This window comes from Lagenorhynchus albirostris, chromosome 17 (assembly GCF_949774975.1).
Source record: "Lagenorhynchus albirostris chromosome 17, mLagAlb1.1, whole genome shotgun sequence".
NCBI classification, from domain to species: domain Eukaryota; kingdom Metazoa; phylum Chordata; class Mammalia; order Artiodactyla; family Delphinidae; genus Lagenorhynchus; species Lagenorhynchus albirostris.
Genome location: NC_083111.1, coordinates 71,680,663 through 71,705,532, shown reverse-complemented (window position 1 = coordinate 71,705,532; position 24,870 = coordinate 71,680,663). Strand labels below are relative to the sequence as shown.

Sequence of the window (24,870 nt, the reverse complement as noted above, 5' to 3'; positions counted from 1 at the left end):
GGTCGCTGGAAGGGCGAGCAGGCGAGGAGAGGGGGCAGCACCCCAGAGATAGCCGAGCCCAGTGGGCTCCTGGGGTCCCTCCTGGGCGCCTGGCGCTTGGGCTCCCCCCAGCGCGGAACGGGCCACAGAAGAGGCCACTTTGATTCTGGCCAGTCTCTGTCTCTCCTTGACAAGCCCGTGGATTTGGTCTTGCTGCTCCCCTGTTGAAGGTGTTTCACTGTTCAGGGTCTGTGTCCCCCAGAGAGGACTTGCCCTGCCCCTCTGACCACTTCACTTTATTTATTTATTAAAATAAATTTATCTACTTTATTTATTTATTTTTGGCTGTGTTAGGTCTCTGTTGCTGTGCGCGGGCTTTCTCTAGCCGTGGCGAGCAGGGGCTACTCTTCCTTGCGGTGTGCGTGCTTCTCATTGCAGTGGCTTCTCTTGTTGCAGAGCACGGGCTCTAGGCACGTGGGCTTCAGTAGTTGTGACACGTGAGCTCAGTAGTTGTGGCACGCAAGCTCTAGAGTGCAGGCTCAGTAATTGTGGAGCCACGGGCTCTAGGTGCACGGGCTCAGTAGCTGTGGCTCGCGGGCTCTAGAGCACAGGCTCAGTAGTTGTGGCACATGGGCTTCGTTGCTCCACGGCATGTGGGATCTTCCCAGACCAGGGCTCGAACCCGTGTCCCCTGCATTGGCAGGCGGTTTCTTAACCACTGCGCCACCAGGGAAGCCCATGACCAGTTCACTTTAGGTGCTATTTCCTTCTCCTTGTTTCACAGCACCCAACCCTGTCAGCATCGGTCGTGCCTGTGCCCCTCACAGGAGGGATGACATACTCTGGTGAGGTTTAACTTGCCTTGGTGCCTCCTGCTCCATGTTCATGCCTTGCACATAGTTGATGTTTAATAAACATTCTCATGTTTGAACGAATGATTGGTAAATAAGTGACTGAGGGCCTTGCCCAGCAGATGGCCAGTCACCACCACCCTGCTGAATAATGGTGTGTACACACACACACACACACACACACACACACACACACACACACAGTGGTCCCCAGTGGTGGTCCCCTGGTGTGGGAATCTGTGGTGAACTTGAAGCCTTACTCTGCTTCCCCTGCCACCAAGCTAAGGACAAGATCCTGAACCTACGGGACATCCCCCAGGTCCTGTGACCTTGGAGGCCTTGCCAGGGAGCAGATCACTCATCTTTTTAAAATATTTAATAGGAACAAAAACATTGTCAAGACCCAAACCGGTTCGTTGTAATGTCAGAAATGTGTACTGTTCTAGCTTGAGGCTTTTGACTTCCTTTCTGGACCCTGAGGGTGGCCTGCCTGCCTATTCCTGTGTCCCCACATTCCATTTCCTGTTGGAAAACGTGGCTTTTCACATTTGATCTTCCCCCTAGGTAACGACGTGGGTCCGTCATCATCGAGTAAGACCGCTAACAAGTTCGAGGGCCTGTCCCAGCAGTCGAGGTGAGCCATCTGTGCACGTGCTCGCTTGGCAGGCTCACCGTCGCCGTGGGCAGAGTTACAGAATTGGGTTTTAGGGGCCATCTGCTCAAGGTGTGGCCTGCCAGCTGGCACTGATCACGCTGAGAACCTGAGTGCTTCCCCTGGTTTGCAAAAGCCCCTTGGCAGACAGTTCTCGGGGCCGGGCAGGGTCTGCAGACCTTGTTTTAGGGAAGCAGTGCTCTCCACATCCAGGTTCCTGGCGTGAATGGACCCCACCTCCCCAAGGATCGCAGAGTCTGCCAGAAGGAGTTCTTATCTTCAGGTTTTTAGTTTAGTCATTTTGTTTTGTTACCTTCCCTCTTGACTCCATTTTACAGACTTGGGAATAAAAAGATGAATCTCAGGGAAATCCAATAGCCTAGAGATTTTCAAACATAAAAATATGACTCTTTCCAGATTCCCTGTCTGTAAGCCTTTTTTTTTTTTTTTTTTTTTTTTTTTTTTTTTTTTTTGCGGTACGCGGGCCTCTCACTGTTGTGGCCTCTCCCGTTGCGGAGCACAGGCTCCAGATGCGCAGGCTCAGCGGCCATGGCTCACGGGCCCAGCCGCTCCGCGGCATGTGGGATCTTCCCGGACCGGGGCACGAACCCGCGTCCCCTGCATCGGCAGGCGGACTCTCAACCACTGCGCCACCAGGGAAGCCCTGTAAGACTTTTTTAAGCTAGGCTGAAAGGGGGGCGTGGTGTCCCTTTCTCCCCTCCTCCACTGAAATGAGATACTTTGGAAGGTCTTCTGTGGGCAGCATCTACCCAGTCCCAGCGCAGAGGGTTTTCTCGAGAAGTGTGACCCAGATAGGGACACAAGGAGCCGCTTCCCAGAGCTTGTCAAAGCTAAAAAACGAAGTCCTCGTTTCTTTTAATGCCACTATCTCGTTTAGTCTTTATAACCCTATGAGGCAGTCTAGTCACTGCTGCCCTCAGTATTATATGAGGACACGGACCCCAGGAGTTTAAGTGGTAGCAGATGCAGAGCTGGACTCACCCCGGGGGTTCTCAGGCGCCACGTTCCACAGCCTCCCCTTCCTCTCGCCGTGCCTGCCGCTCCACTCAGCCCTTCCCCACCTTGCCCTGGGGGGCTCTAAACCGCAGGACAGGTGGTCTCCTTCCAGAGGAAGGAGAGTCTGATGCAGAGAAAGTGCCCACAAAGTGTTTTTTACATGGAATCAAGCCCCCCACGTGTACACGCACACATATACGTGTACGCGCACACATATACGTGTACACACATATACACATGTACACACACATGCACACGGCCCCACCAGCAGCAGAGGAAGAAGCCTGCGTCCACGCACGTGCAGTGCTGACCCCAGGTTTCCCGTGTGAGGCATTTCCGAGCCTCTGGCTTGGCCTCAGCACGCTGGTCAGGAAACCATTGAACTTACGTCCATGACGGGTAGGTGTGCATCCCTGCGAAGATGCTGAGGCCGAAACACACACTCCAGCAATGTTCAGAGCACAGCCCTCGCGTGTTCACTCTTTCCGGTGTCGTTGCATCTCAACAGCCTGATCCTCCAGTAACCCAGAGACCTTAGGATTTCAGAGGAGCCGAGGGAAGAGCAGTTAAGATCAAGGGTGATTTGTCGGCCAGGATGGAAGATGCTTGCGTTGCATGTTTCTTATCGCACTTTTGTTTTCTTTTTGGTTGGTTTGCCTTTTCCTGTCCTTTTAAATGCAGTTAGGCTAGAAAGAAGGGGGGAAAGCCAGTTCGTAGGCCACCAGAGGACAGAAAAGGATAAACGAGGTAATAAAAGGGGATCTTGGCAGATACAAGTCCGGCACTTGGATGCTATTGCTGTTTGGGTCTGCAGTGCTCCCGGTGTCCTCTGGGAATAGATAGAGCCTCTTGTAAAAGGAACAGAGTGCGTTCCAACTGAGAGATGCCACCTGCAGCGCTGGCATTTCGATGGTGGCAGGGGTGTGAGGAGTCACATGATGTCAGACAACACAGGGCGGCTTCTGTGCCAGGGGCTGCTTCCCCGGGCTTTCTTCCTCTGCTCATTTACAAGTCGCCCAAAAGGAGGAAAAGCTCAGGAAGAGTCTGGAGGCCTGAGACCCAAGCTGTTTGCGCTGGTGCAGAGAGAGACAACATAAGGGCTCTGGAGTCAAACAGCTGGGTCTGAATATCCAGCTCCACCACTGACCAGCCTCGGGACCTTCTGCCGGTCACTGAAGCTGCACAGGCTCCGGTTTCCTCTTGTGAAAACGGAGGTGACAAGAGTTACGTTTTGGGGTCCCATGAGTTGAGTTACTTCTGTGCAGTGCACTGGGGGCGCCACCTGCAGTGTGCCAGGCGCTTTCATAAACGCTGTTACCTGGGGAAAGCTTTCGAGAAGAGGAGGAATTAGGCTTTGTCGTTCAGAGGTTAGCTGTTGCATGAATTTCCCTGTTGACTCCACTTTGCAGACTTGGGAATAAGAAGATAATCCTCAGGGAAATCCAGGCAAACTTTGAATTAGGGAAAGCAGACGATAATCTTTTGTTAGAGAAATTATGAAAGACTTTTTAGATAATTCTGTAAACTCCTATGACTTCCTTGAGTAATATATATTGCTGTTGATTTTATAGCACTTTGAGATCCTAACTGATTCTTATTTATTAATTAGCACCGGTTCTGCAAAGACTGCCCTTGGCCCAAGAGTTCTTCCTAAACTACCTCAGAAAGGTAAGATTTATCTTTTTCATATTTGCATGTAATTAGAGTGTCATTATACCCTCCAAGGGGACAGGGGCGTCTGTCTGTTTTGTTCCCTGCTCTATCTCAGATGCCTAGAGCAGTAGCTGGTATGTAGTAGATGTGTATTTAATATTTGTTTAATGAAGAAAAATACTTATAGGTCCAAATTTTGTGATTAGCAGAACACCAAACTCTTCCTTAAAAACATCATGCTTTTTCAGAAGACACATCATTAGTATCCCCAGGTGCCATTTCTTTTCTTGCAAACATGATCAGAGAGACCTAGGAACCAGTACTAGCTCTGCCACTTACTAGCTGTGTGGCCTGGGCAGGGGACTCCAAAGCTTCACTAAGCCTCAGATTCCTCGCCTGTCAGTAGGGCCAGGACACCTGCTTCACCAGGTTTTGTAAGGACGAAATGAGATGATGCTTCAGAAAGGCTGGATTTTGCTGACTGGCATCCCCATGTGGTTATTTAACATGTTCCTCTGCATTTCCTAGCAACTGAAAGTTGGATCAAGAGACCCGATCAGATACAAGTTCAGGCTTTGCACAGCTCCTTCCTGGGTTGTGGTGCGTTCTTCAGTTGAGAGGGACGTGCCATCTGATCGTCTCTCTTTGAGTGAAGTTCCAGATGCTGATACTCAAAGCCAAGATCCATTCATGTATCCTGTGTTAAGACCACTCCACAAGGTTGTCGGCGGGTGGTCAAGCTCAGCCCACCTGCAGCCTTTGGCCCGGCTGGTTACTCTCTCTGCACTTGGCCTATGGACACCGTCCTGCTCTTAGGGCACTGACAGTCCCTGCTCCCCTCCTGTGCTGGGCCCTCCTCGTGTCCTCAGCCTCCAGAGGTTGGCTCGCCATGGTCACTGCTCTTGTGAATATGCCCTCATTCCCTGGGGAACCCACCCTGGCACCTCCACATTATCCACCCAGCCCAAGAATCCCTCTGTAATCTAAACTCACACACACCAGGCTCTGTAATATCTCTGCTCTATCACATGTCTAACAGGCTGCTCAGCTTAAGATTTTGAATACGCTTCTGACCCCACCCCGCTAGACTTGTTTTTCCCACAGTGTCCCTATCTGTTACAGGCGATATTGTCCAGGTCCAGGTGTTTGGGCCTTAAAACCTAAGAAGGAAGCTCAACTCCTTCCATCCTGCCACGCCCCGCATCCAGTGTTTCCACACGTACTGCTGGTTCTCCCTTCGATGTGTCTTAACATCCAGGCACTCCTTCCCATGTCCCCCACTCTCACCGTGGTCCACGGGACCCTCATCTCTTGTCTGGACTCTTGCAGCCTCCTACCTGGTCTCTCTGCCTCTGCCCTGGCCCTGCAGTCTTTCCTCAACAGAAGAGCCAGGGTGATCCATGTTAAATCAGTCACTCTGTCCCATCCATCCAGTGGTTCCCTCTCTCACCGCAAAAAAAGGTAGAGTGCCCGGATGTGTTTCTGAGCCTCCCGAGCTGGAGACAGAGGGCGTCTGTGGCGTCGGGAGGCGCGGGGCTGCGACTTCTTCTACTGCCTGCCCCGCTCCCCCCAAGCACCTGCCACCAGCTGGCACTTTCGTGTGGACCGGCCTGGCCACATCTCACTTTTTCCCTCCCAAGCATCACGCATTTTTAAACTCCTTCGGGCACCTTTTAAAAGGCTTAATTAAAGCCTTCTCAACTGGGGACAGACTGCTGCACAGAGCCATTTGTTTAAGGAGTTTTCAAAGGCAATAGTATAAGGGCTTCCCTGGTGGCGCAGTGGTTGAGAATCCGCCTGCCAACGCAGGGGACACGGGTTCGAGCCCTGGTCTGGGAGGATCCCCCATGCCGCGGAGCAACTAGGCCCGTGAGCCACGACTACTGAGCCTGCGTGTCTGGAGCCTGTGCTCCGCAACAAGAGAGGCCGCGATAGTGAGAGGCCCGCGCACCGCGATGAAGAGTGGCCCCCGCTCGCCGCAACTGGAGAAAGCCCTCGCACAGAAACGAAGACCCAACACAGCCAAAAATAAATAAATAAATAAAATTAAAAACAAACAAAAAAAAGGCAATAGTATAGAAACCTTAGGGGATCTTTCAACCTGAACAGAGTCACCATAGTTCTGCACTGTGATACAGCTACCTGGTCCCTTACATTCTTCCACAGTTGTCATCATAATGAAACTACAGTTTTGCATCCTGGGTTTTTCCACTTAGCATTTCGACGTACGTATTTTTTCAGGTGTCCGTGAGCTCTTCGTGAATGTCGTTAGGCTTGCGCTCTTCCACTGGGTGGGTGCTATCCTCTGCCCGGCACTCCCTCTGTTGGGAATGTGGGCTTGGGAGTGTGCGGGCTCTTTCCTCCGCCTCCTTCTCCTCCTCCTGTTACGTCCTTTGAGTCCGTTCTTAGGAACGAACCATATTTGCTTGTCTGTCCATCAGAGTTAAGAATGCAGTTCAGAAAGGACTTTTAATTAGAGAGGGGAAAACCCAACTCAGCTTGGAAATAAAATAGCCAGAGATTGGGCAGGCTTCCCTGGAGGAGAAACTGTCTCCTTCTTATTTATTTGTATTATAAAAGTAATATATATTCATCCTAGAAGATTTTAAAAATACAGATAAGCATAAAGAAGAAAATACAAACCACCTGAAGTCTCACCACCCAGGATAAACAATCTGGTCTATCCTTTCAGTCTTTTTCCTATGCTTTTTTTTACGTCGCTGTGTAAGCTGATTTTTGTCACATAATAAATCAAGAACCCTTTCCATGACATAAATTACACTCTTACTGGCTGCATAGTACTCTGTTGTCTGATACCAGGACATATTAAGCAGTCTGTCCTATTCCACATTCACCCTGTTCACAGTTTTTTCACTATAAACAGTGCTGTGCTGAACAACTCAACACAGGCATGTCAGTACCTGGCTTTGATCCCTTTTTAGGACAGATTTCTAGAGTCAGAGTTGCATGTTCGGATGGCCCGGCACTTACTCACAGTTTCTGTTTCCCCAGAAATGTGGCTCAGAGCTAGGCTTTCCAGCCCCACTGCCTCAGGGAATCTCCCAGCTTCTCCCCCATCAGTGCCTCAGAGTTTTGTTTACCACAGTATCTGACTTCCAAGAGAGGAATCTGACGGACCTGCTGTCAGTTTCTGAGCGGAGCCACATCGGCTGAATCTCTTGGGCCAGCCTGAGAGCAGGGTGTCCTTGAATTTGATTTCCTTAGGAAGGGACATGGCTGGGCAGGCTGCAGTACAGCTTGTGACAGTTTACAATACTGGGGTTTGTCCTTCTTTTTTAAAACATAAAATTTTGAGAATATCTTTCTGAATTTTGTATTTTTCTAGAATAAAATTTGGCTAGTTTGACTCACTCAGTGTGCCTTAGTTAGCTGTGTCCTCGTTGAGCACATACTATGTGCTCGGTGAATCCCGGCCTCAAGGAACCTTGTCTAGCAGTAATGATGATATTCTGATATACCTAGAACCTCCCAGGTGCTGTTGGCAAATTCTGTACGTATGTCAACTCATGATGAGGAAGGTGAGGCACAGAGAGGTCGTGTAATTTGCTCACGGTCACACAGCTCGTAAGTAAGTGGTGAAGCCTGATTTGAAGATGTGTCCTTACTGTCCTAAGTTCCACGGGATAGAGCTGTGCAAAGGTTTCAACAGACGTCAGAATTTCCAAGCCATGGAGTACCGCGCAGCCATTAAAGAGAAGAAAGAGGAACTGACTTAGAAATTCTCCCAAACATATTAAATGGGAAAAAAACAAAGTTGCAAACAGTGTATGTATTGTAATGCCCTTTATGGGTTTTAAAAGATAATTCATACACGCATGTATGTGCACCACTCAAATGAACAAAGGTTACCTCAGGGGGTGGGGTGCGTGGGCGTGGTGAGGGAGGAACCTTTTCCCTCTTACATAGTGCATGAATCATATAAAACGTGGGGAATTAATAATATTGTACATTATGATACTGCTGTAGAACGGAATAGACTGCAACATTAAGAATGCTCACTGGACTTCCCTGGTGGTCCAGTGGATAAGACTCTGCACTTCCAGTGCAGGGGACCCGGGTTCCATCCCTGATCAGGGCACTAGATCCCACATGCCACGACTAAAGATCCCGCATGCTGCAACTAAGAACCGGCGCAGCCAGATACATACATAAATATTTTAGCTATATATATGCTACTAATAAAGAATTTTTATTAACACAGAAAATACTCTTGCTAAAACAGTATATAGTTAAAAGCAGATAAATGTTTTATCTATGAAGAATACATAGAAAAGTCCAGGAGGAAATTACATCAAAGTATTTTAAATGGCTACATTTAGGCAGGAGGCTTATGGAAAACTTCCTTTAGCTCTGTACTTCTCAGTTTTCTGTAATCTGTATTATGTTTATAGTTGTGGTTTTTTTATTATTATTATTCTGGATTACTTTGGATGTCCTGTTCATAAACTAAAGCATAAAATCACCCATTGTAAGGTGGATGCCTCCCAGGCTTCCGACTTTCACCTTCTTCAAAGCAGGCCATCCGTGCCTCTGCATGCAGAGCACTCCCTCGGGGTTGGTTCTCCTCCCTGTGACCGTGACAGAGGAAGGCAATGCTGATCCCCTCACGTCCCCGTCCAGTGACCCCCCCTCTCTGTGTTGTTTCCCGCAGTGGCACTAAGGAAAACAGAGACCAGCCATCATCTCTCCCTCGACAAAGCCAACGTCCCGCCCGAACTCTTTCAGAAGTCATCACAGTTAGCAGAGTTACCGCAGAAGCCGCCACCCGGAGACCTGCCCCCGAAGCCCACGGAACTGGCTCCCAAACCCCCAATCGGAGACTTGCCACCTAAGCCGGGAGACCTGCCCCCCAAGCCACAGCTCGCAGACTTGCCTCCCAAGCCGCAGGTGAAGGACCTGCCGCCCAAGCCGCAGCTGGGAGACTTGCTGGCGAAACCCCAGGCGGCAGACGCCTCTCCCAAGGCCCAGCCGCCCCCAGAGCTCGCCCCCAAGTCACACCCGGCCGATCTCTCCCCGAATATCCCGAAGCAGGCGTCCGAGGACTCCAACGACCTCACGCCCACCCTGCCGGAGACGCCCGTGCCGCTGCCCAGGAAGATCAACACGGTGGGTGGGCACCCGGCCGGCCCAGCTCGGGCATCAAGGGGGCGTGGAGCCTGGGGGTCGGGACCGGGCTGTGGACCCCGGAGACAGACCTCAGGACCTGCGTTCCCTGTGACCACGGGGGCTTGGCCACTTAATTACGTGCCCTGAGCCTAGGTTTCCTTATATGTGCATGAGTAGAGCTAGGACAGTGCCTGAGTTCATGGGTGATGAAATGCAGTGACAGATGAGCAGTGCCCGGTAACACTCAGCAAGTGGTCGCTCTTGCCTCAGATCCTTGAGGAGGAGACCTTTCCTTTCCCAAGGTCACAGGAAAGCGGTCTCCCTCTCAGGGTTCTGAGCACCTCGCTCCTCTGCTTCTCACGGCATCTTCCTGGAGGAATTGGGCGCAGAGCCCCAAAAGGCTTGCACCAACACAGAATTTGGTTTGAAGTCTCCCATTCCACCATTGTCCTGAAATGCTTTCTACTCTGATATAGCCATTTTACTTTAATGTAAACGTGCTTTTCACCCCCACTGCCCACCCCAAAATGTTTTTTTTGAAAAACGGAGCTCTGGGAAGATGCACGTGTGCTGTCTGTCCTGCCCATGGCCACACCCTCACAGGGTCACAAGCACCCCGACCCCGGTTAAGGAGCACAGTTAGTGGGGGACTAAAAGCCTCTACTCACATCTTACTATAAAAAAAAACGTTGCAATAAAAGTGTGTCACTTCGGTACTAAAGGAAAAGTGAGACGAGTAAAATCCGTCCTCCCCTGGGAGACCATACACGCGTTCAGCAGTGGGTGCTTGCTGTTCTCCAGGGAGGCTCCCGAGACGCCCGAGCACCACGCATGGCCCTGACGTGCGCATAATTCCAGTTTGTGCTGCTGCACGCTTTACTGTTCATCTCATGTAACCCTCCCTGTCATAAGTGGCCACACACAGCTTGCTCACAGAGTCAGAGCTGAGAAGACTTAAGATCTCTACTGGCCACAGCTCCGCCGGCTTCTCAGACCCACCAGCTCCAGCACAGCCCAGGGAGAGGGCTGCAGAAGCCAGCGGGTCGTCAGGGTGACTGACCGAGGGAGAAACCAGCAGACAGAGAGGAAAAGCACTTGACCCGAAACTTTTAGAGACACAGCTTGCTTTTTTTCTTCCTAATTGTTTAATAAGCTGGGCACCAGAAACATCCTCTGGAAGGTCATTTCCCTATTTCCATCTTCCTGTTTGCAAAGAAGTAGAAATCCAACAAATAAAGCCCAAGTCAAAATGGGTCAAAAGCTAAAACGTTTTGGGGAACTGCCTGGCGTCCTCCCCGCCCCAGGCTGCCCTGCCCTGTTTAACCGGCGTGTGCTGACTCAGTGCTTTGAACGAGGGGCTGAGAAATGTGTTTATGCCGCACGTTCCGTGTGCAGAAGCTGCACGTCCTGCTTTGCAGCATGTTTCCCCAAACCATTTTTAGACTCTGCTGTCATCTCTGCAAGCCGCCGTGGGTTGGGGAAGGGGAGAGCGCTTTGCAGTTCTGGGTGAAGCTGGATTTTGGTCCCTGCCCGTGATGTTTGCCGTCCGATGGAAGTCATCGGGGCTGCCTGCTCGCTCACACTGGGCTCTGCCCTGCTGCTCGGGGCAGAGGGGCTGTCGTGTCTGGAGGTCACCCAAGGCTCGGGGCACCTGCCCACAAGCCTCCCCCCTTTCACCGAGGAGAAACTGAGGCTCAGGGAGGTTAACTCAATCGCCCAAGGTCAGTGTGTCTCTTTCCCTTCGGTCTGTCCTGTGAGCTAAAACCCCGTTTCTTTTTGAAGGGGAAAAGTAAGGTGAGGCGAGTGAAGACCATCTATGACTGCCAGGCAGACAATGACGACGAGCTGACCTTCATGGAGGGCGAGGTGATCGTGGTCACCGGAGAGGAAGACCAGGAGTGGTGGGTATGTACCAGTCGTGAGGACCAGGGCGCCCCGGGCCTGCCAGCCCCGCCTCTTCACCAGCAGCCAGAGCTTTGAAACCGGGTCAGGAGAATTCACCTTCACACATGCTTTAGCCTTACCCCACCACAACCTGTAAGCTCTAGATATTCTCTGGTTTTCCAGCCAAGCTCTGCTCAGGCCCTGCCCTTCACCACCGTGCGTCCTTCTTCCCGAGTTCCATCCTTCATCCCGCCTGCAGTTCTCTTTCCGTCAAGTGGGGCATGATCCCTGCTTCATGTGACTTTAGCAGATTGAATGAGAATATGTGAAACTCCTTTTACGTGAAAACCTGCTGGCCAGGTGTCAGGAAGGAAAGGCGTCCCTGTCCTCCCGCCGTGGCGCTTGAAGATGCCCCGGTTCTCGGTGGCTGCAGGGGTGGCTGATGTGCACAGCTGTCTAGGTTGCGGCCAGAGGGAGCCTCCCGTGGGTCCTACCAGGCAGAGGTGCAGCGGGCAGAAGCCTCCTGTGCTTTCCTAGTCGATCGTTTCCTGACCCCAGCGTGGGAATTCTTCCTTGGCAGCCTGAGCCCCTCCTGCCCAGTGGGGCCCGGCTCTGTCTGCCGAGAAAGGGACCTGTAGTTCACAGCTGAGCCAGCAGAGCCTGCTGATGCCCAGGAACGTGTGCACGTCCACACACACACATACACACGCACGCGTGCACACACGTGTACTTTTGGCTTCCCCTCCTTTGGGCCCAGACAGTGACTTCAGATTCTTGGCCACAGCCGTGGGGATCTCGCCTGGACTGCAGCACTGGTTCAGCCAGGGGCAGTTTTGCCCTCCAGGCACATGTGACAACATCTGGAAACATTTTGATTATCAGGACCTGGGCAGGGTGGGTGCTTCCTGCTTCTGGGGGGCAGAAGCCAAGGCTTCTGCTAAGCATCCAGCAGTGTCTGGAACAGCTCCCACTCCAGAGAACCGTGTGGCCCCAATGTCGGGAGTGCCGAGGTTGAGGAACCCTGGACTCTCTCCCTCTCTCTCTGACGTGGGAGTCTGGTAGCTTAGACTCTTGACAAGGAGATGGACCCTAAAGGCCCAAGGTGACTCGCTCGGAGGCCCTGGATAAAGCATGTCCTTTCAGTAAGCCTCAGTTTCCTCCTCTGAAAAGTGGGGCATGAGTCTAAGAACTCAGTGCACGACACCAGTTAAGACCCCGTGAGGTGGGTCGGCCAGGCCTCACTCCACTCTCCAGAAGGGAGGCTGGTGGACAGTGGCCCGGGTGACCGCCCGAGGCCACAGTCCCGGTAAACGAAGGAAGCAGCCCTGGGCTGACGCGCAGCTCCTGCGCCGGCCACCGTCTGTGCGGCAGGTGCTTCACGCAGGGCAATGAGAGCGGGCCTGGATCTCTCTCCGTAACTGTCATGTGAAGCCAGCGTGCGTGTCGTTATTCTTTCTCCTCATAGGCTTCTCTTTAATGCAGTTAATGCTGGTGTAACTGAAGTTATTAGGAACTTCTGTCAGGTAACCATGGCTTACAGGTAGGCAACAGACGACAAAACGGCCGTAAAATTTGCCCTCGTCCATCTCAAACTTTCACAATGTCCTTCCCCCGCACAGCAGCCAGAAAGCAGGTTCTTGGTACACAGAGGCCCTTCCATGTACATAATTGTTGGTGTAATCTCTCAACAAGCTGAGAAATAGGGGCTTTTTAGCCCCGCTTTACAGACAGGAGGCTTAGCACGGTTTGCCTGAGGTCGCCCAGCAGGAAAGGTGGCCAGACAGCCTGGTTGAGCGCATTGTTGAAGCTGCAGCCTGGGCGAGACCGTGGCAGGTCAGCCCCCTCTCTGGGCCGCTGTCCCTTTGTGTATAAAGTGAGGGGTCACGGGACTGTACCTCCCGGGGCTGTCTGTGGGTGCAGCGATCCACGTGAACGTGGTCCCCCCCCCCGTGGTGCTTGCGTGTTGTGTCTCACCGGGGCCTGCGTCCCGCCCGGGTCACGACCAACTCCGGGGGCTCTGACCCACCGGCCACCTCCAGCCTGACACCTCTCCTTTCTCCCTGCAGATCGGGCACATCGAAGGGCAGCCCGAGAGGAAGGGGGTCTTTCCGGTGTCCTTTGTCCACATCCTGTCTGACTAGCAAAAAGCAGAACCTTCAGACTGTCTGCACCTGTCATGCAAGACTGCTGCGTCCACGTGGCCCTGTGCTCACCGTGTATATAGCTGCTGTCACTGAACGGGACGCTCCCGGAGGGGCCGCCACGGGAGGGGAACGTAGCGTGTGTTGTAAATACCCTGTGGTCTCTGCCTTCGCCAGTATTAGGGTAGCCTTGGGACCCGGTGCGCCTTACTGGTTTGCCAAAGCCGTCCTTGACATCTAGCACTTACATCTCTCTCTATGCTGTTTTCCAAGCCAACAAACAAAAACAGGAATATAGGAACTGCTGGCTTTGCAAATAGAAGTGGTCTCCAGCAGCCGTTGAAGGGCATAGAGTTGCCTCTCTGTTCCTGACGATACAGTATTCTCCATTGTGTTACTGAAAATGCACCATTAGCAAAGAGGTGGGTTCTGTTTTCCAGGTGAAACTTTCGGCTCCATGACAGACCAGCCTGTAGTTATCTGTGTACACAGTTTACAGCTACAAAAACCGACCTTGGTATTTATTACAGAAAAGTGCTCAGTTAAATATAAGTGTTATTCCTTGAGCAAAATATTCACTGACCCAAAACCTTGGGTGGCATTCTGCAGCGCCCAAAGCCTCATGCAAGTTTAGACAAGTGGGTTTGCACTGTCTTAAGAGGATGAGTACCCGCCCCTGAGATATTACCTCATTATACAAAAATAACATATCCTTCATGACTATTTTCACAGAAGTTTAAGACATCTGATGAAGTTCAACTTTCAGGAACCAAGGACTGCCAGAAAATATTAGCCTCTACATTATGCATGCATTTAGAAGCTTACCTGAAATCTGCCTTTTATAAAGGAATAGTATGGATAAGTTGAACTGTACATTTTTTAAACTTGATTGCCATTAAAGGAGAAATTATAAGGTTGCAACAGTATTTGCTTCCAGTCAGTCATTTGGCTTTCTCGAGAGTATGCATCTACATATCCCGTTACGAATTAGCATCCTTCAGATGTGCTAACGCCCCCAATGTGTCCATTTTAAAGTCTTTTCTGAGTTTTGTTCTTGATAAATTTAAACTTTCAAAAGATTATTCAGGAAGATGACGAATTCAGAAGTCAGTTCTGCACATCATTTATCCCCCCTGCAGAATCCAGGTGCTGAAACCATCCTTCTCTTTTTCCGTTTTCTTTACTAAGCCCCAGTCATAGATAAGTTTTCCGATCTCCAGCTCTGTTCAACAGACACGTTACCTTCAAGTCAATTCATAACCAAGTTTTTGAACGCTGCTATGAATTGCACTGTGAAACACGCTCTTCCTGCCGGGAGTCTCTGCCCCTCTCGGTTTCCTTCTCATCCCAGCTGTGTCCATCAGACCATTAAGAATATCGTGAGTTTTCAGTCTTTTACGTCAGTCTGAATTTGGGGAAAGGATACAGTCATTTCGCTCCACAGTCAGTGGGGCTGCTCTCTGATTCCGAGGCTCGTGTGTCGTTCTGGCGTTAAGTTTGCTTAAACTGCTGTGTTGGCAACAGCACAGAAAACTAATATTTTTAAGCAGATAATCTTGGCGATGAGTAAGAAATGTTCATTTCACAGAAGCACAACTCCCAACCAAACCCTTAGGGGAAGCCTTCTTTAATAGAGTCTAGAGTCAGTGCTCAGTGAATATTAATTTAGTTCTGCTTAAGTGATTACTATGAAAACTTTGAATAGCCACCTAATCAATAAACCTTGCATGACAAACCTGCAACGTATCAGCTGTTATTGGAAAATGATTTTAAGCAATTGCTTCCTCAGCGTCATGGCACACGTGAACCCCACACAGAACAAGACACCAGGAGCCAGCCGACGTGCTGGTGTATGTGGCTGACAGCGTTCACAGCCTCAGTGTTTAAGCCACATGGGTGTCAGGCCAGGAAGTCACTGTCTGAAGTTATTTAGTGTCCCAGTTCATTCATCTATACTTCTTAAGTTGTATTGAAGCACCATTCATTTTTGTGGCCTACGGTATTTTCAACTGATCTCAAAATAAACTGGCTTTTTAAAAAAACACAAGAGGTAGATACCTAAAATTACGTGGAGTCAACGTCGATTTTTTTCCCCTTTTGCAGTGACTTTTACACAAATGCCTTTTCTTAAAAAAAAAAAAAACTTTGGGTTTTGTTTTCTTTCTTCTGGTTTTGTTTTTGTTTTCCATCAGGAATTTGAGTTCTCTCTAACCCAGCTTACTGTGGGACATGGGAAAACTAGGTATAAGTACCTTTGGCGACCTTGGTTGAGTTTGAATCTGGTGTTGTTCTTAAACTCAGTGATCCACTATCTGCAATTTTGTACATGATATAGAGTATTTTGAAGGTATGGAACCTATGGAAAAAATAGCTAATTAGTTCTTTCTCCCCCCTCAGAGGGGAAAGCTATGTTCTGCAAATAGTGTGTGTCTTATTTTCCAGTTGAACAGCAATTGCTATTTATTTTTTTATTGCCTAGAACTTCCAACATGTTGTATAGGCATCCCATAGCGCCACGAGTTAAATTCCGAATTCCCACCTGGATGTTAACGCTCAAACATCAGTACACTCATCATTTCACATGTATTTAATGTGACAGTTTTCAAGTACTGTATGTGTTCATTTCTACTTTTTTTAATATTTAAAATTGCTTTTAAATAAACATATTCTCAGTTGATCCCAAACATCTGACATCAGGCCATTTTGTGAGTTGTCCACTACTCTTCTGATTGGAGGAAATCAAAACTTCACTTGGCTGTGCTTTTGGGGGGGTGTAGGTAACACAAGTCGTTCAACTTCTACACTAACGCTCACTTTGGTTAAATAAGGTGCTTCCCTGTCCTCGGCTTACGAACCACGGACCTCAATGTTTTGGTTTTCCCTCCCTCCCTTCCCCCCCCCCCGCCCCGTCCAATTCCCACTCCCACCTCCAGGCACCCAGCCTGCAGTCATGAAGATTACATGTTGATGCATTAAAAGCTCTTGGACGGCAGCCAGCACAGACCAAGCGCTGTGCGTGCACTTGTGTCATGTTGCTGTCACCACTGGTGCCACTGCACCATGAGCAGACCCAGGTCCAGGCACTGGGCAGCGTTATCTCATCTCGCCCTCAGCAAGCCCTCCCGGCTTCACAGAGCTTGACAGGAGGCTTAGGAAGATCCGTTACCGCGCAGCAGCCATGGGGGTCCAGGTGAGTAGTTCTGGCTCCCAGGCCATCCTCAGAATTTCCACCACGTGGGAGGTGGTCAGCATCATGGAATTCTAGCCAGGGAAATACAGCCGTGGAAAGCTGACCAAGACCACGGCGTTGAAGATTCCGAAGTGTTGGTCTCAGCATTTCTTTTGTCTCCTTTCGTGAAAGTGGGTAGATCTTGACGCCTGTTCACACACCTCGGCAAGATAAACCCCACAGACCAACCTGTGGGGAAAATGGGGTTTGGCACAGAAGCCTGTGACTTTCCATCGGGACGTATCTGGGAGAGGTGACCATGATTACCTGGGTGTTTCAAGCCGTAATTACCTGGATGGCAGCCAGCTTTCCATCTAATTACAGAATGCTTCAATGGTTGCATTGGTTATGTATTGTTTTAAACCTGGAGCAGCCTCTCTTTGAGGTCAACACACTGGCCCCCCCATTGAAAGCAGCCCCTCCAGTATGCTGTGAGCCCCCCGTGGCCCATCTCCCAGGGATGCTAGGAACAGGAGGGCACCCTGATCTCTCTCCCTAGGGTCCTTCAAGCCCTGGACAGTAGATGGGCTGCTGTTCCCTGTACGTGGAGTCGGTCCTGTAGGAGGCAGAAATCCTCCTCCTTCGGCCCATCTTCAGATGAGGAGATGCACTCGTAGGGCTGAAGTGGCTTGCCCAAGGTCACAGTGAGTCACGGCAGCAGGTGGAGGCCCAAGGTTTTGTGGCCTCGGCACCAGCCTCCCCGACCTCTCCCTCCCCAGCCCTGCGTTTCCCTCCTCTCCCCTGACCCTGTGCCCCCCGCCGTATTTTTTAAGTCTTCCTCCTCCCAGAATGTGGGTGTATGTGCAGCAGGGGTGGGGTAGGAGTGTTGACAATTATGGGGCAATTCAACCTACTCTACTTTGCCCCCCATGTGTTCTCATCCATCCCAAATGGAAATCTTTCATTTCCCGGAATCTGCAGTATGTGGATAATTTGAAGCCGGTGGGCTTCCTGGAGGAAGGGGGTCTGTGCCCATCCTGGGGGCCTGCACGACTGAGCAGGTGAAGGCAGAGAGCTTGCGCAAAGGCCAGTGGGACAGTGTGTGACGTACCTGCAGCAGCCGGAGCAGGGACCAGTGGTGAAGGCACAGGCAGGAACCCCTCCCCAGCAGTCGTGCACTCCTTCTTCCTGGGGGGCCTCTCCCGCACGGGAACTGCTAACCTGCATCGCGGCCACGACCCCGGGCCCAGTGCCATGTCAGCACGACCGCGCTCGTCCCAGCCACGCTGTGAAGCGGAACGATTATCTTAACCCGTTTTACAGTTTAGGAGACTGATGCTTAAGTGAAGATGTAACTTGCCAAAAGTCAAATCGATTGTGAGAGGCAGGGGCCGGACTCGAACCCAGAGGTCAGGGCCCGTGTAGCTCCCAACCATGACCTTGTGTTGCCTCTGCTGCTACTGACTGGGTCCGAGCCGGCCCACTCCAGCCTTGCAGGGCAGGTCAGCCCCAGGGAAGTGTAAACCAGGAAGTGCAACGAAGTTTGCAGTCCAGAGAAGTGACGGCCTTTGCAGAAGCGGCCCCGGATGAGTAGTTCTTGGACAGCTGCTCTGCAGAGGTTGGGCTGGCATCCGGTGTCCCGGTACGTGCAGCCTGTGACTGAGAAGAAAGCGGTGGTTGAGTGAGTGTGTCTGTCCGTCAGCACCGCAGCCCCGTGTGCAGGCATTGAAACCCTTAAGCTCCTGAAAACAGGAATTAGAGCTCAGGTAAACACAGCTGTTTTGCAAAAATCTTACCACACAGCAAACCCTAGTCAGAGGCTCAGAAGGCCAAAACGTTGACCTTCTTCAAAACCACCAGGGGAGAAGCCCTGTTCGGCTTCACACATCTTCGGACAGGATTTAAACTTTCACTTTATAGGTCCAAGCAGTTCTGAGGACAAGAGATGGCACACGTGTCAACCTGCATGCTGGCCTGAGAATCCAGCAGGGCCAGGTTTTGAGATTTGGGCCAGCGTGACCTGGGGTCCTCGGCATTAAAATCAGATTCCCCGGCCCTGAACCTGGAGTCTCAGGAGGGGCCCAGGGATCTGCATTTTACTGGTATCCGCAGGTGGTCCCCAGGTACCGCCAGCGGGCACGGGTCCCTCTCAGTCTCCCAACAAGAACTGTAAACCTCACCTTCCCCAGATACCAGTGAGAAATCACACAGATCTCCTCAGTGCTTGACGTGCAGTTGCTGACCTCCAAGTATTCCTTGCGCGAGTGAGCACATGAAACCTCCTGGCAAAATAAGTAAAAGAACGCCCGCTGTTGAAAACGGGGGTCATGTTCGGTGGCGGGAACGTCCTCCCCAACCAAGGGTCAGAGGGGGCCTCTGGTCCAGGTTTGCTCTGCCCACTGCATACTGCTGACTCTCACCCAGTAAACAGGAGGCCTGACAATGGGCCTCTTTCTATGGTGCATTAAGCTGCAGAACAAAGACGCACAAGAATACGTTGTGTGAATGCGCAAGCTTAGTTCCTGCTCAGCTGGAACCGCTTAGAAAACCCAGACACCAGGGCTCCCCTGGCCTGCTCCACCTCCGGAGAGCAGTCCACTGCTTCCCTATCTGGGTCCCCTTTTACGGCTCTGCCACCGTAAGAAAGCTCTAGAGCTGATGAGCCGCGAGTGCACCCAGGCTGTCCCGCTTTCCCTTCCAGACCAGTGCCGGTGGCCGGGGTCCACTCTCCAGCCTAAAGCCGAAGCTGAGTCTGGTCTGTGCCCAAGTAGGGGGTGCGGGTGATGAGCAGCTCACACGGCGCGGGGAAGGGAAGGGAGTCTGGGTAGGCCGAGAATAGGAGCAGAGTCAAAGTGAAATCGGCTGAATGCCTACAACAGCTAGACATATGCACATGCCCCGTGACCCAAGGCTCCCGGGCAGAAATAATCGTGCATGTGCTGGGCAAAAAAACATGCTAGAGTGTCCATAGCAGGACTGTTGATAACAGTAAAAACCTGTAAACTACCCAAATGTCCGTCCCAGTAGCATGGTTATATAAATAGGGGCATCTTCACACAATGTGTACAGCAATGAGAATGAACCAACCACACACAATAGGGGTGAATGTCACAAATGATGTTGATTGAGGCAAGAAGCCACACTCAGGAGAATTCACCTTTGATTCTACATAATGTACAAAAATAGGTCATATATGTGGTTACAAGTCACAATCACGGTTACCCGAAGGGGAACTTGGAAGGGAGGCTGGGGGAGGGACTTTGGGATACAGATGCTATTCTTTCTTCTTCTGGGTGCTAGTTACACAGGTTTGGTTCAGTTTGTGAAAATTCCTCGAGCTGTTTGCTTCTGATATGTGCACTTTTCTGTGTGTATGTTATCCTCAGTACAATGCTGATAAATGTGTAACCAGCTCTCAAAAAAAAAATATTTTTTTAAGGCCCTTATTTGTAGCATTTGCCAATTCCCATGGTGTAAATATTTCTACCACGGCTGATTCCAAGCTACCAATATGATGTCGCTGAATGCCAAGTTGGGAAAAGAGGTATACGATCCGTTACAATCCGTTCTTGCAAGTGGGACTGAGCCAGCTCCAGCAGACCACTGGTTATACTTGAACAAAAGTGTTTTAAAAAGTAAAGTCTGCTAAAACGCAGAGGTGAAATTAGGGCTAATGAGGATAAGCCCCTTCTGACCTAGCTACCTGCTTGGCCCCATGTGAGCAACACCCACCACCTACCCCCCCACCTCCCTATACTCTTTTTAAAAGAATGTTATAACAGGCTTATTGCAATATAATGCATATACCGTACAATTCACTCATCAAGTATACATTTCAGTGGTTTGTTTTTAGAATTGTACAACCATCATCACAATCAATTTTAGAACATTTTCCTCACCCCCGAATGAAACCTTATACCCTTTAGCAATCACTCCCATTTTCCTCCAACCCCTGACAACCACTAATTTATTTCCTGTCTCTACAGAGATTTGTCTTTTTTGGAAATTTCATATAAATGGAATCCTAGATGGTCCTCTGTGACTGGCTTCTCCTACTCAGCATAACGTTTTCAAGGTTTATCCATGTTGCAGCATGTATCAGTATTTCTTTTTATTGCCAAGTAATGTTCCACTGTATGGATATCCTTCATTTTGTTTATCCACTGCTGAGCAGTTGGGTTGTTCCCACTATTTTGACTATTATGAATAATGCTGCTATGAACGTTCGTGTGTAAGTTTTTGCGGGGACGGGTGTTTTCGTTTCTCTTGTGCGTATACCTAGAAGTTAAATTGCTGGGTCAGAGGGTAACTCTGTGTAACCGCCTGAGGAACTGCCAGACTATTTTCCAAAGCAGCTGCACCATTTTGCATCCCCACCAGCAGTGTACGAGGGCTCCAGTTGCTCCACATCCTTGACAACACTTGTTATGATCTCTCTTTTTTATTACGGCCAGCCAAGTGGGTGTGGAGTGGTATCTCACTGTGGTTTTGATTTGCATTTCCTTGATGACGTGACGTTGAGCATATTTTCATGTGCTGACTGGCCATGTGTACATCTTCTTTGGGGAAATGGCCATTTAGAACCTTTGCCTATGTGTCTTTTTGTTATTGAGTTGTAGGAATTCTTGATATATTCTAGATAAAGTCTCTTATCAGATGTGAGATTTGCAAACATTTTCTCTCATTCTGTGTGTTATCTTTCCCTTCTACCCTTTTGAACATGGATCTTGTCCTCAAGAAGATGGAACGTTCAGGAATCACAAACTCCAAAGCCTTCAAAAGCCAGGCAAATCACCTAAATATGTGAGATGAACTTGGGTTCTTCTCCAGTAATACCACTGTTCAGGCTAAATTAAGCGTCTCTGGGGCCTCTGCAAGCATAGATGTGGGCAGTGGATTCTCTGGCCCTGGGTTTGATGCTGCATGCCCCCCGCCCCATAGCTGAGTGAATGTGGGCAAGTTAGCTGGCCCCTCTAAACCCTAAATTTTCTTTTTTAAAAAAATATATTTATTTTTGGCTGCGTTGGGTCTTCGTTGCTGCGTGCAGGCTTTCTCTAGCTGCGGCGAGCGGGGGCTACTCATCCTGTGGTGCGCGGGCTTCTCTTGTTGCGAAGCAGGGCTCTAGGCGCGCGGGCTTCAGTAGTTGTGGTACGTGGGCTCAGTAGTTGTGGCTCGCAGGCTCTAGAGCGCAGGCTCAGTAGTTGTGGCGAACGGGCTTAGTTGCTCTGCGGCATGTGGGATCTTCCGGGATCAGGACTCGAACCCGTGTCCCCTGCATTGGCAGGCGGATTCTTAACCATTGTGCCGCCAGAAAAGTCCCCTAAATTTTCTTGTCCATGAAATGTGGGTACTACCGCTGCCCTCACAAATGGAGATGGACAGAGAACAACTTGGAACATTTTGGAGCAGGCCCTCCTGTATAATGGTTAACTCTGTGCACACTTTACTTTGATAAATTTTTTTACTATAATGTAAGACCTACATCTGGTCTGGCGTCTGTTAGGGCTCTGTCGGGGGTAATCCCCTCTCCCACCCTGCTGTTTATGCCAAAGAGCCCCGCCGGGCTGCCTCCACCCTCCATCCCCTGAGCCTTCCTGATTGCTCAAAGCTGCCTTTAGATGCCTGAACCTGCTACCTCTTAGTGCAGTGGGGAGGGCAAAAGGGCTAAATATTACTACTTTTGCTTTTATTATTATTAAATCGGAGACCAACAAATGTTTCTCAGCTTCTGGGGCCAGTAAGAACTTTAGCAATAATTGAAACCAAAAGAAAGTGTGGTTTCGCTCTCCTTTCAAGAGGAAGTAGCCTTTTGACCCCATCAGGGGTTTCTCAGTCTCCCCCGCGGTAGCCACCACCCCAGCCCCTGCAGCAGAGCCCAGCTGGGCATTTGTGCCCCTGGAGCCCGGGGCCTGGCTGCTCTGACGAAGCCCGCAGCCCGTGAGGTCGGCCTGCAGAGGGGCTGAGGGCAAGGGGCAGGGTCTCAGATCCCCGGGGGAGCAGATCTGGTGGTTCCAAAGCCAGACTTCCTTTAACAGACAGGTATACTCAGGGATCACGGACACACCACCCAAGGTCGAGCTGTGAGTTTCAAAACAGAAATGAAACTCTAGAAGTGTCTCATCTCTGCCCCTCTGGCTCTTAACAGTAAAGTCGCTCCCTTCCATGAGTCAGGCTGGGAAGTGCTGATTTCACGGTAACGCATCACCTCTGCTTAGAGAACCCTCCCTGCCAGGCAGGATTCTTGCGGCTCCGACACACCCAGCTCCCCGTGCCCTGCGCCCGGGGTGCCCATGGGGTCGGGACGTCCTTGGGGAGCCAAGCCCAGAGCAGGAAACTGCTGCTCCCCTTCCTGAGGCAAACCGGCCCATTAAGCTCCATCTATCTCTGCGTCCGTCTGTCTTTATCTCTGCTTAAGCTGTGGGTCTCAGACTTGAGTGTTAAAAATGCAAACCCCGCACCCTGACCTCCCTGATTCTGAGTCAGCGGGTCAGGCCGAGCAGGTGGGACCCGGGGTTTTGTGCGTGTAGCAGATATGCCTGGGCGCTCTGATGTGGGTCGTCACGGACTGTCCTTCGAAAAATAACATTCACATGGTTCAACATTTTTTTTTTTTTAAACCAAAGCAACCTGTGGATCTTGAAGCCAAAAGAAGCGCTTTGTTGGGTGCTGGCCTGGCCCCTCCAGCTTCATCCTGTCTCACCGTCCTCAGCCCCTTCCAACCCTGGCCGGGGCCCTGCTCCATCACAAGCACCCGTGGTCTCCTCCAGCCTATTCTAGGGCTCAGGCCACCGACCAGACATAAAGCTGCTAATAGGTACCGTCTCTGCCTGCCTTTCAGCTCCCTGCAGCCAAGAGCCCATAGGGTTCCTCAAACAACAACTTTAAGTAAGGGGGCCACTAAAACCCCGACCCCAATCCACCAACGTTATCCTGAGAGAAGAAAGACGTCAGAATTACAGGAAGTGGTGTCTTTCCTCTGGCCTGGTAGAGGGTATTCAAACACAGCTCGTCTGTCTGCTGTCGAAATGGAGTCCAGTTGGACTATCACAAATAAAACCCTGCTTGTGGGGCTTCCCTGGTGGCACAGTGGTTGACAATCTGCCTGCCAATGCAGGAGACATGGGTTCGAGCCCTGGTCCGGGAAGATTCCACATGCCGGAGCCACTAAGCCCGTGCGCCACAACTACTGAGCCTGCGCTCTAGAGCCCACGAGCCACAACTACTGAAGCCCACACACCTAGAGCCCGTGCTCCGCAACAAGAGAAGCCACTGCAATGAGAAGCCCGTGCACCGCAACGAAGAGTTGCCCCCACTCGCTGCAACTAGAGGAAGCCTGCGTGCAGCAACGAAGACCCAGTGCAGCCAAAAACAACACCCTGCTTGTGCCTGCATCCAATTAGGAGGCGAGAAGGTGTGCAAGGGGGCAGCTCTGCAGGGCAGCAGGGGCAGGAGAAGCACTGGAACCCGCCCACTGAGGTCACCACCCCCAGGGCTGCTGAGTTGAGGAGGGGGAGCCTGTCCTTGCCTGGCTCCAGCCAACAGAAAAAGCTCGGGCGAGCCTTTTCCCCTCTACGCTTTAGTTTCATCGCCCGGAAGATAGGGATTGCATAGGTTGGCCTATGGTTATGCCATCACATCTCCTTTTTCTGATTTTGACCCTCTCACCACCCTTTAGAATGAATTGTGATATCGGACCAACTCAGGCAATCCAGGAGAGTCTCCCCATCTCAAAATCCTTAATCACACCCACAAAGTCCCTTTTGCCATGGAAGGTCATATAGTCACAAGTCCCAGGGGTAAGGACATGGCCGGGGCAGCGGGGGCGGGCTGCTTTATTCTGTCTATCACAAAGAGCTCAAACAAGTCTCCCAAAGTCACAGCGCTGGAGAGTAGAGAGTCTGGGTTAGGTGACACCCAGGTGGCTTTTGCTTCCTTTAAACCTCTGTGACTCCATGCTGATGATCCGTGAGCTCCACCCTGTTCTCAACGGAGTGGCAGAAGCAGCAGCAGGACCCATCTTCCTAGACTCACACTCCATCCTCCTCCGAGAGACCCCTGTCTTTCAGCAGGCATCTCTCGTGCACCTACTATGTGCCAGACCCCAGGGACACAGGATAATCAACACCACACGCGCCGATGTGGACACTCAGAGTCAAGGCAGCAAAACATATGTCCTCGGTACTTCAATAACGCAGCTTCCAAGATGGGGGCAGTCTAAATTATCACAATCCTTTTGGCAGTACATAAGAGGCCCCCCCAAAATATTAATACACTGGCCAAAATTCCAACTCTTGAGAATTTTTCCTAAGAAAAATAAAAGATTTATACTATGCTGTTATTTAAAAAATTCACACGGCTGATTAATTATGGTACATCCACCCAATAAAAGAATATGTA

General features: G+C 50.7%; 1 protein-coding gene across 6 annotated transcripts in view; it reads left to right on the top strand.

The window, feature by feature from the left end:
- The window catches only part of ASAP1 (ArfGAP with SH3 domain, ankyrin repeat and PH domain 1), a 348,560-nt gene extending 332,572 nt beyond the window's left edge, over positions 1-15,988 (top strand). For all 6 annotated transcript variants that reach the window (XM_060128595.1, XM_060128596.1, XM_060128594.1 and 3 more), the window contains 5 exons: positions 1,395-1,464; positions 4,109-4,167; positions 8,825-9,279; positions 11,062-11,184; positions 13,230-15,988. In XM_060128595.1, the coding sequence (XP_059984578.1) occupies positions 1,395-1,464; positions 4,109-4,167; positions 8,825-9,279; positions 11,062-11,184; positions 13,230-13,304 (782 nt within the window). In that variant the 3' untranslated portion in view covers positions 13,305-15,988. The remainder of the gene's footprint in view (positions 1-1,394; positions 1,465-4,108; positions 4,168-8,824; positions 9,280-11,061; positions 11,185-13,229) is intronic.
- The last annotated feature ends 8,882 nt before the right edge of the window (positions 15,989-24,870 follow it).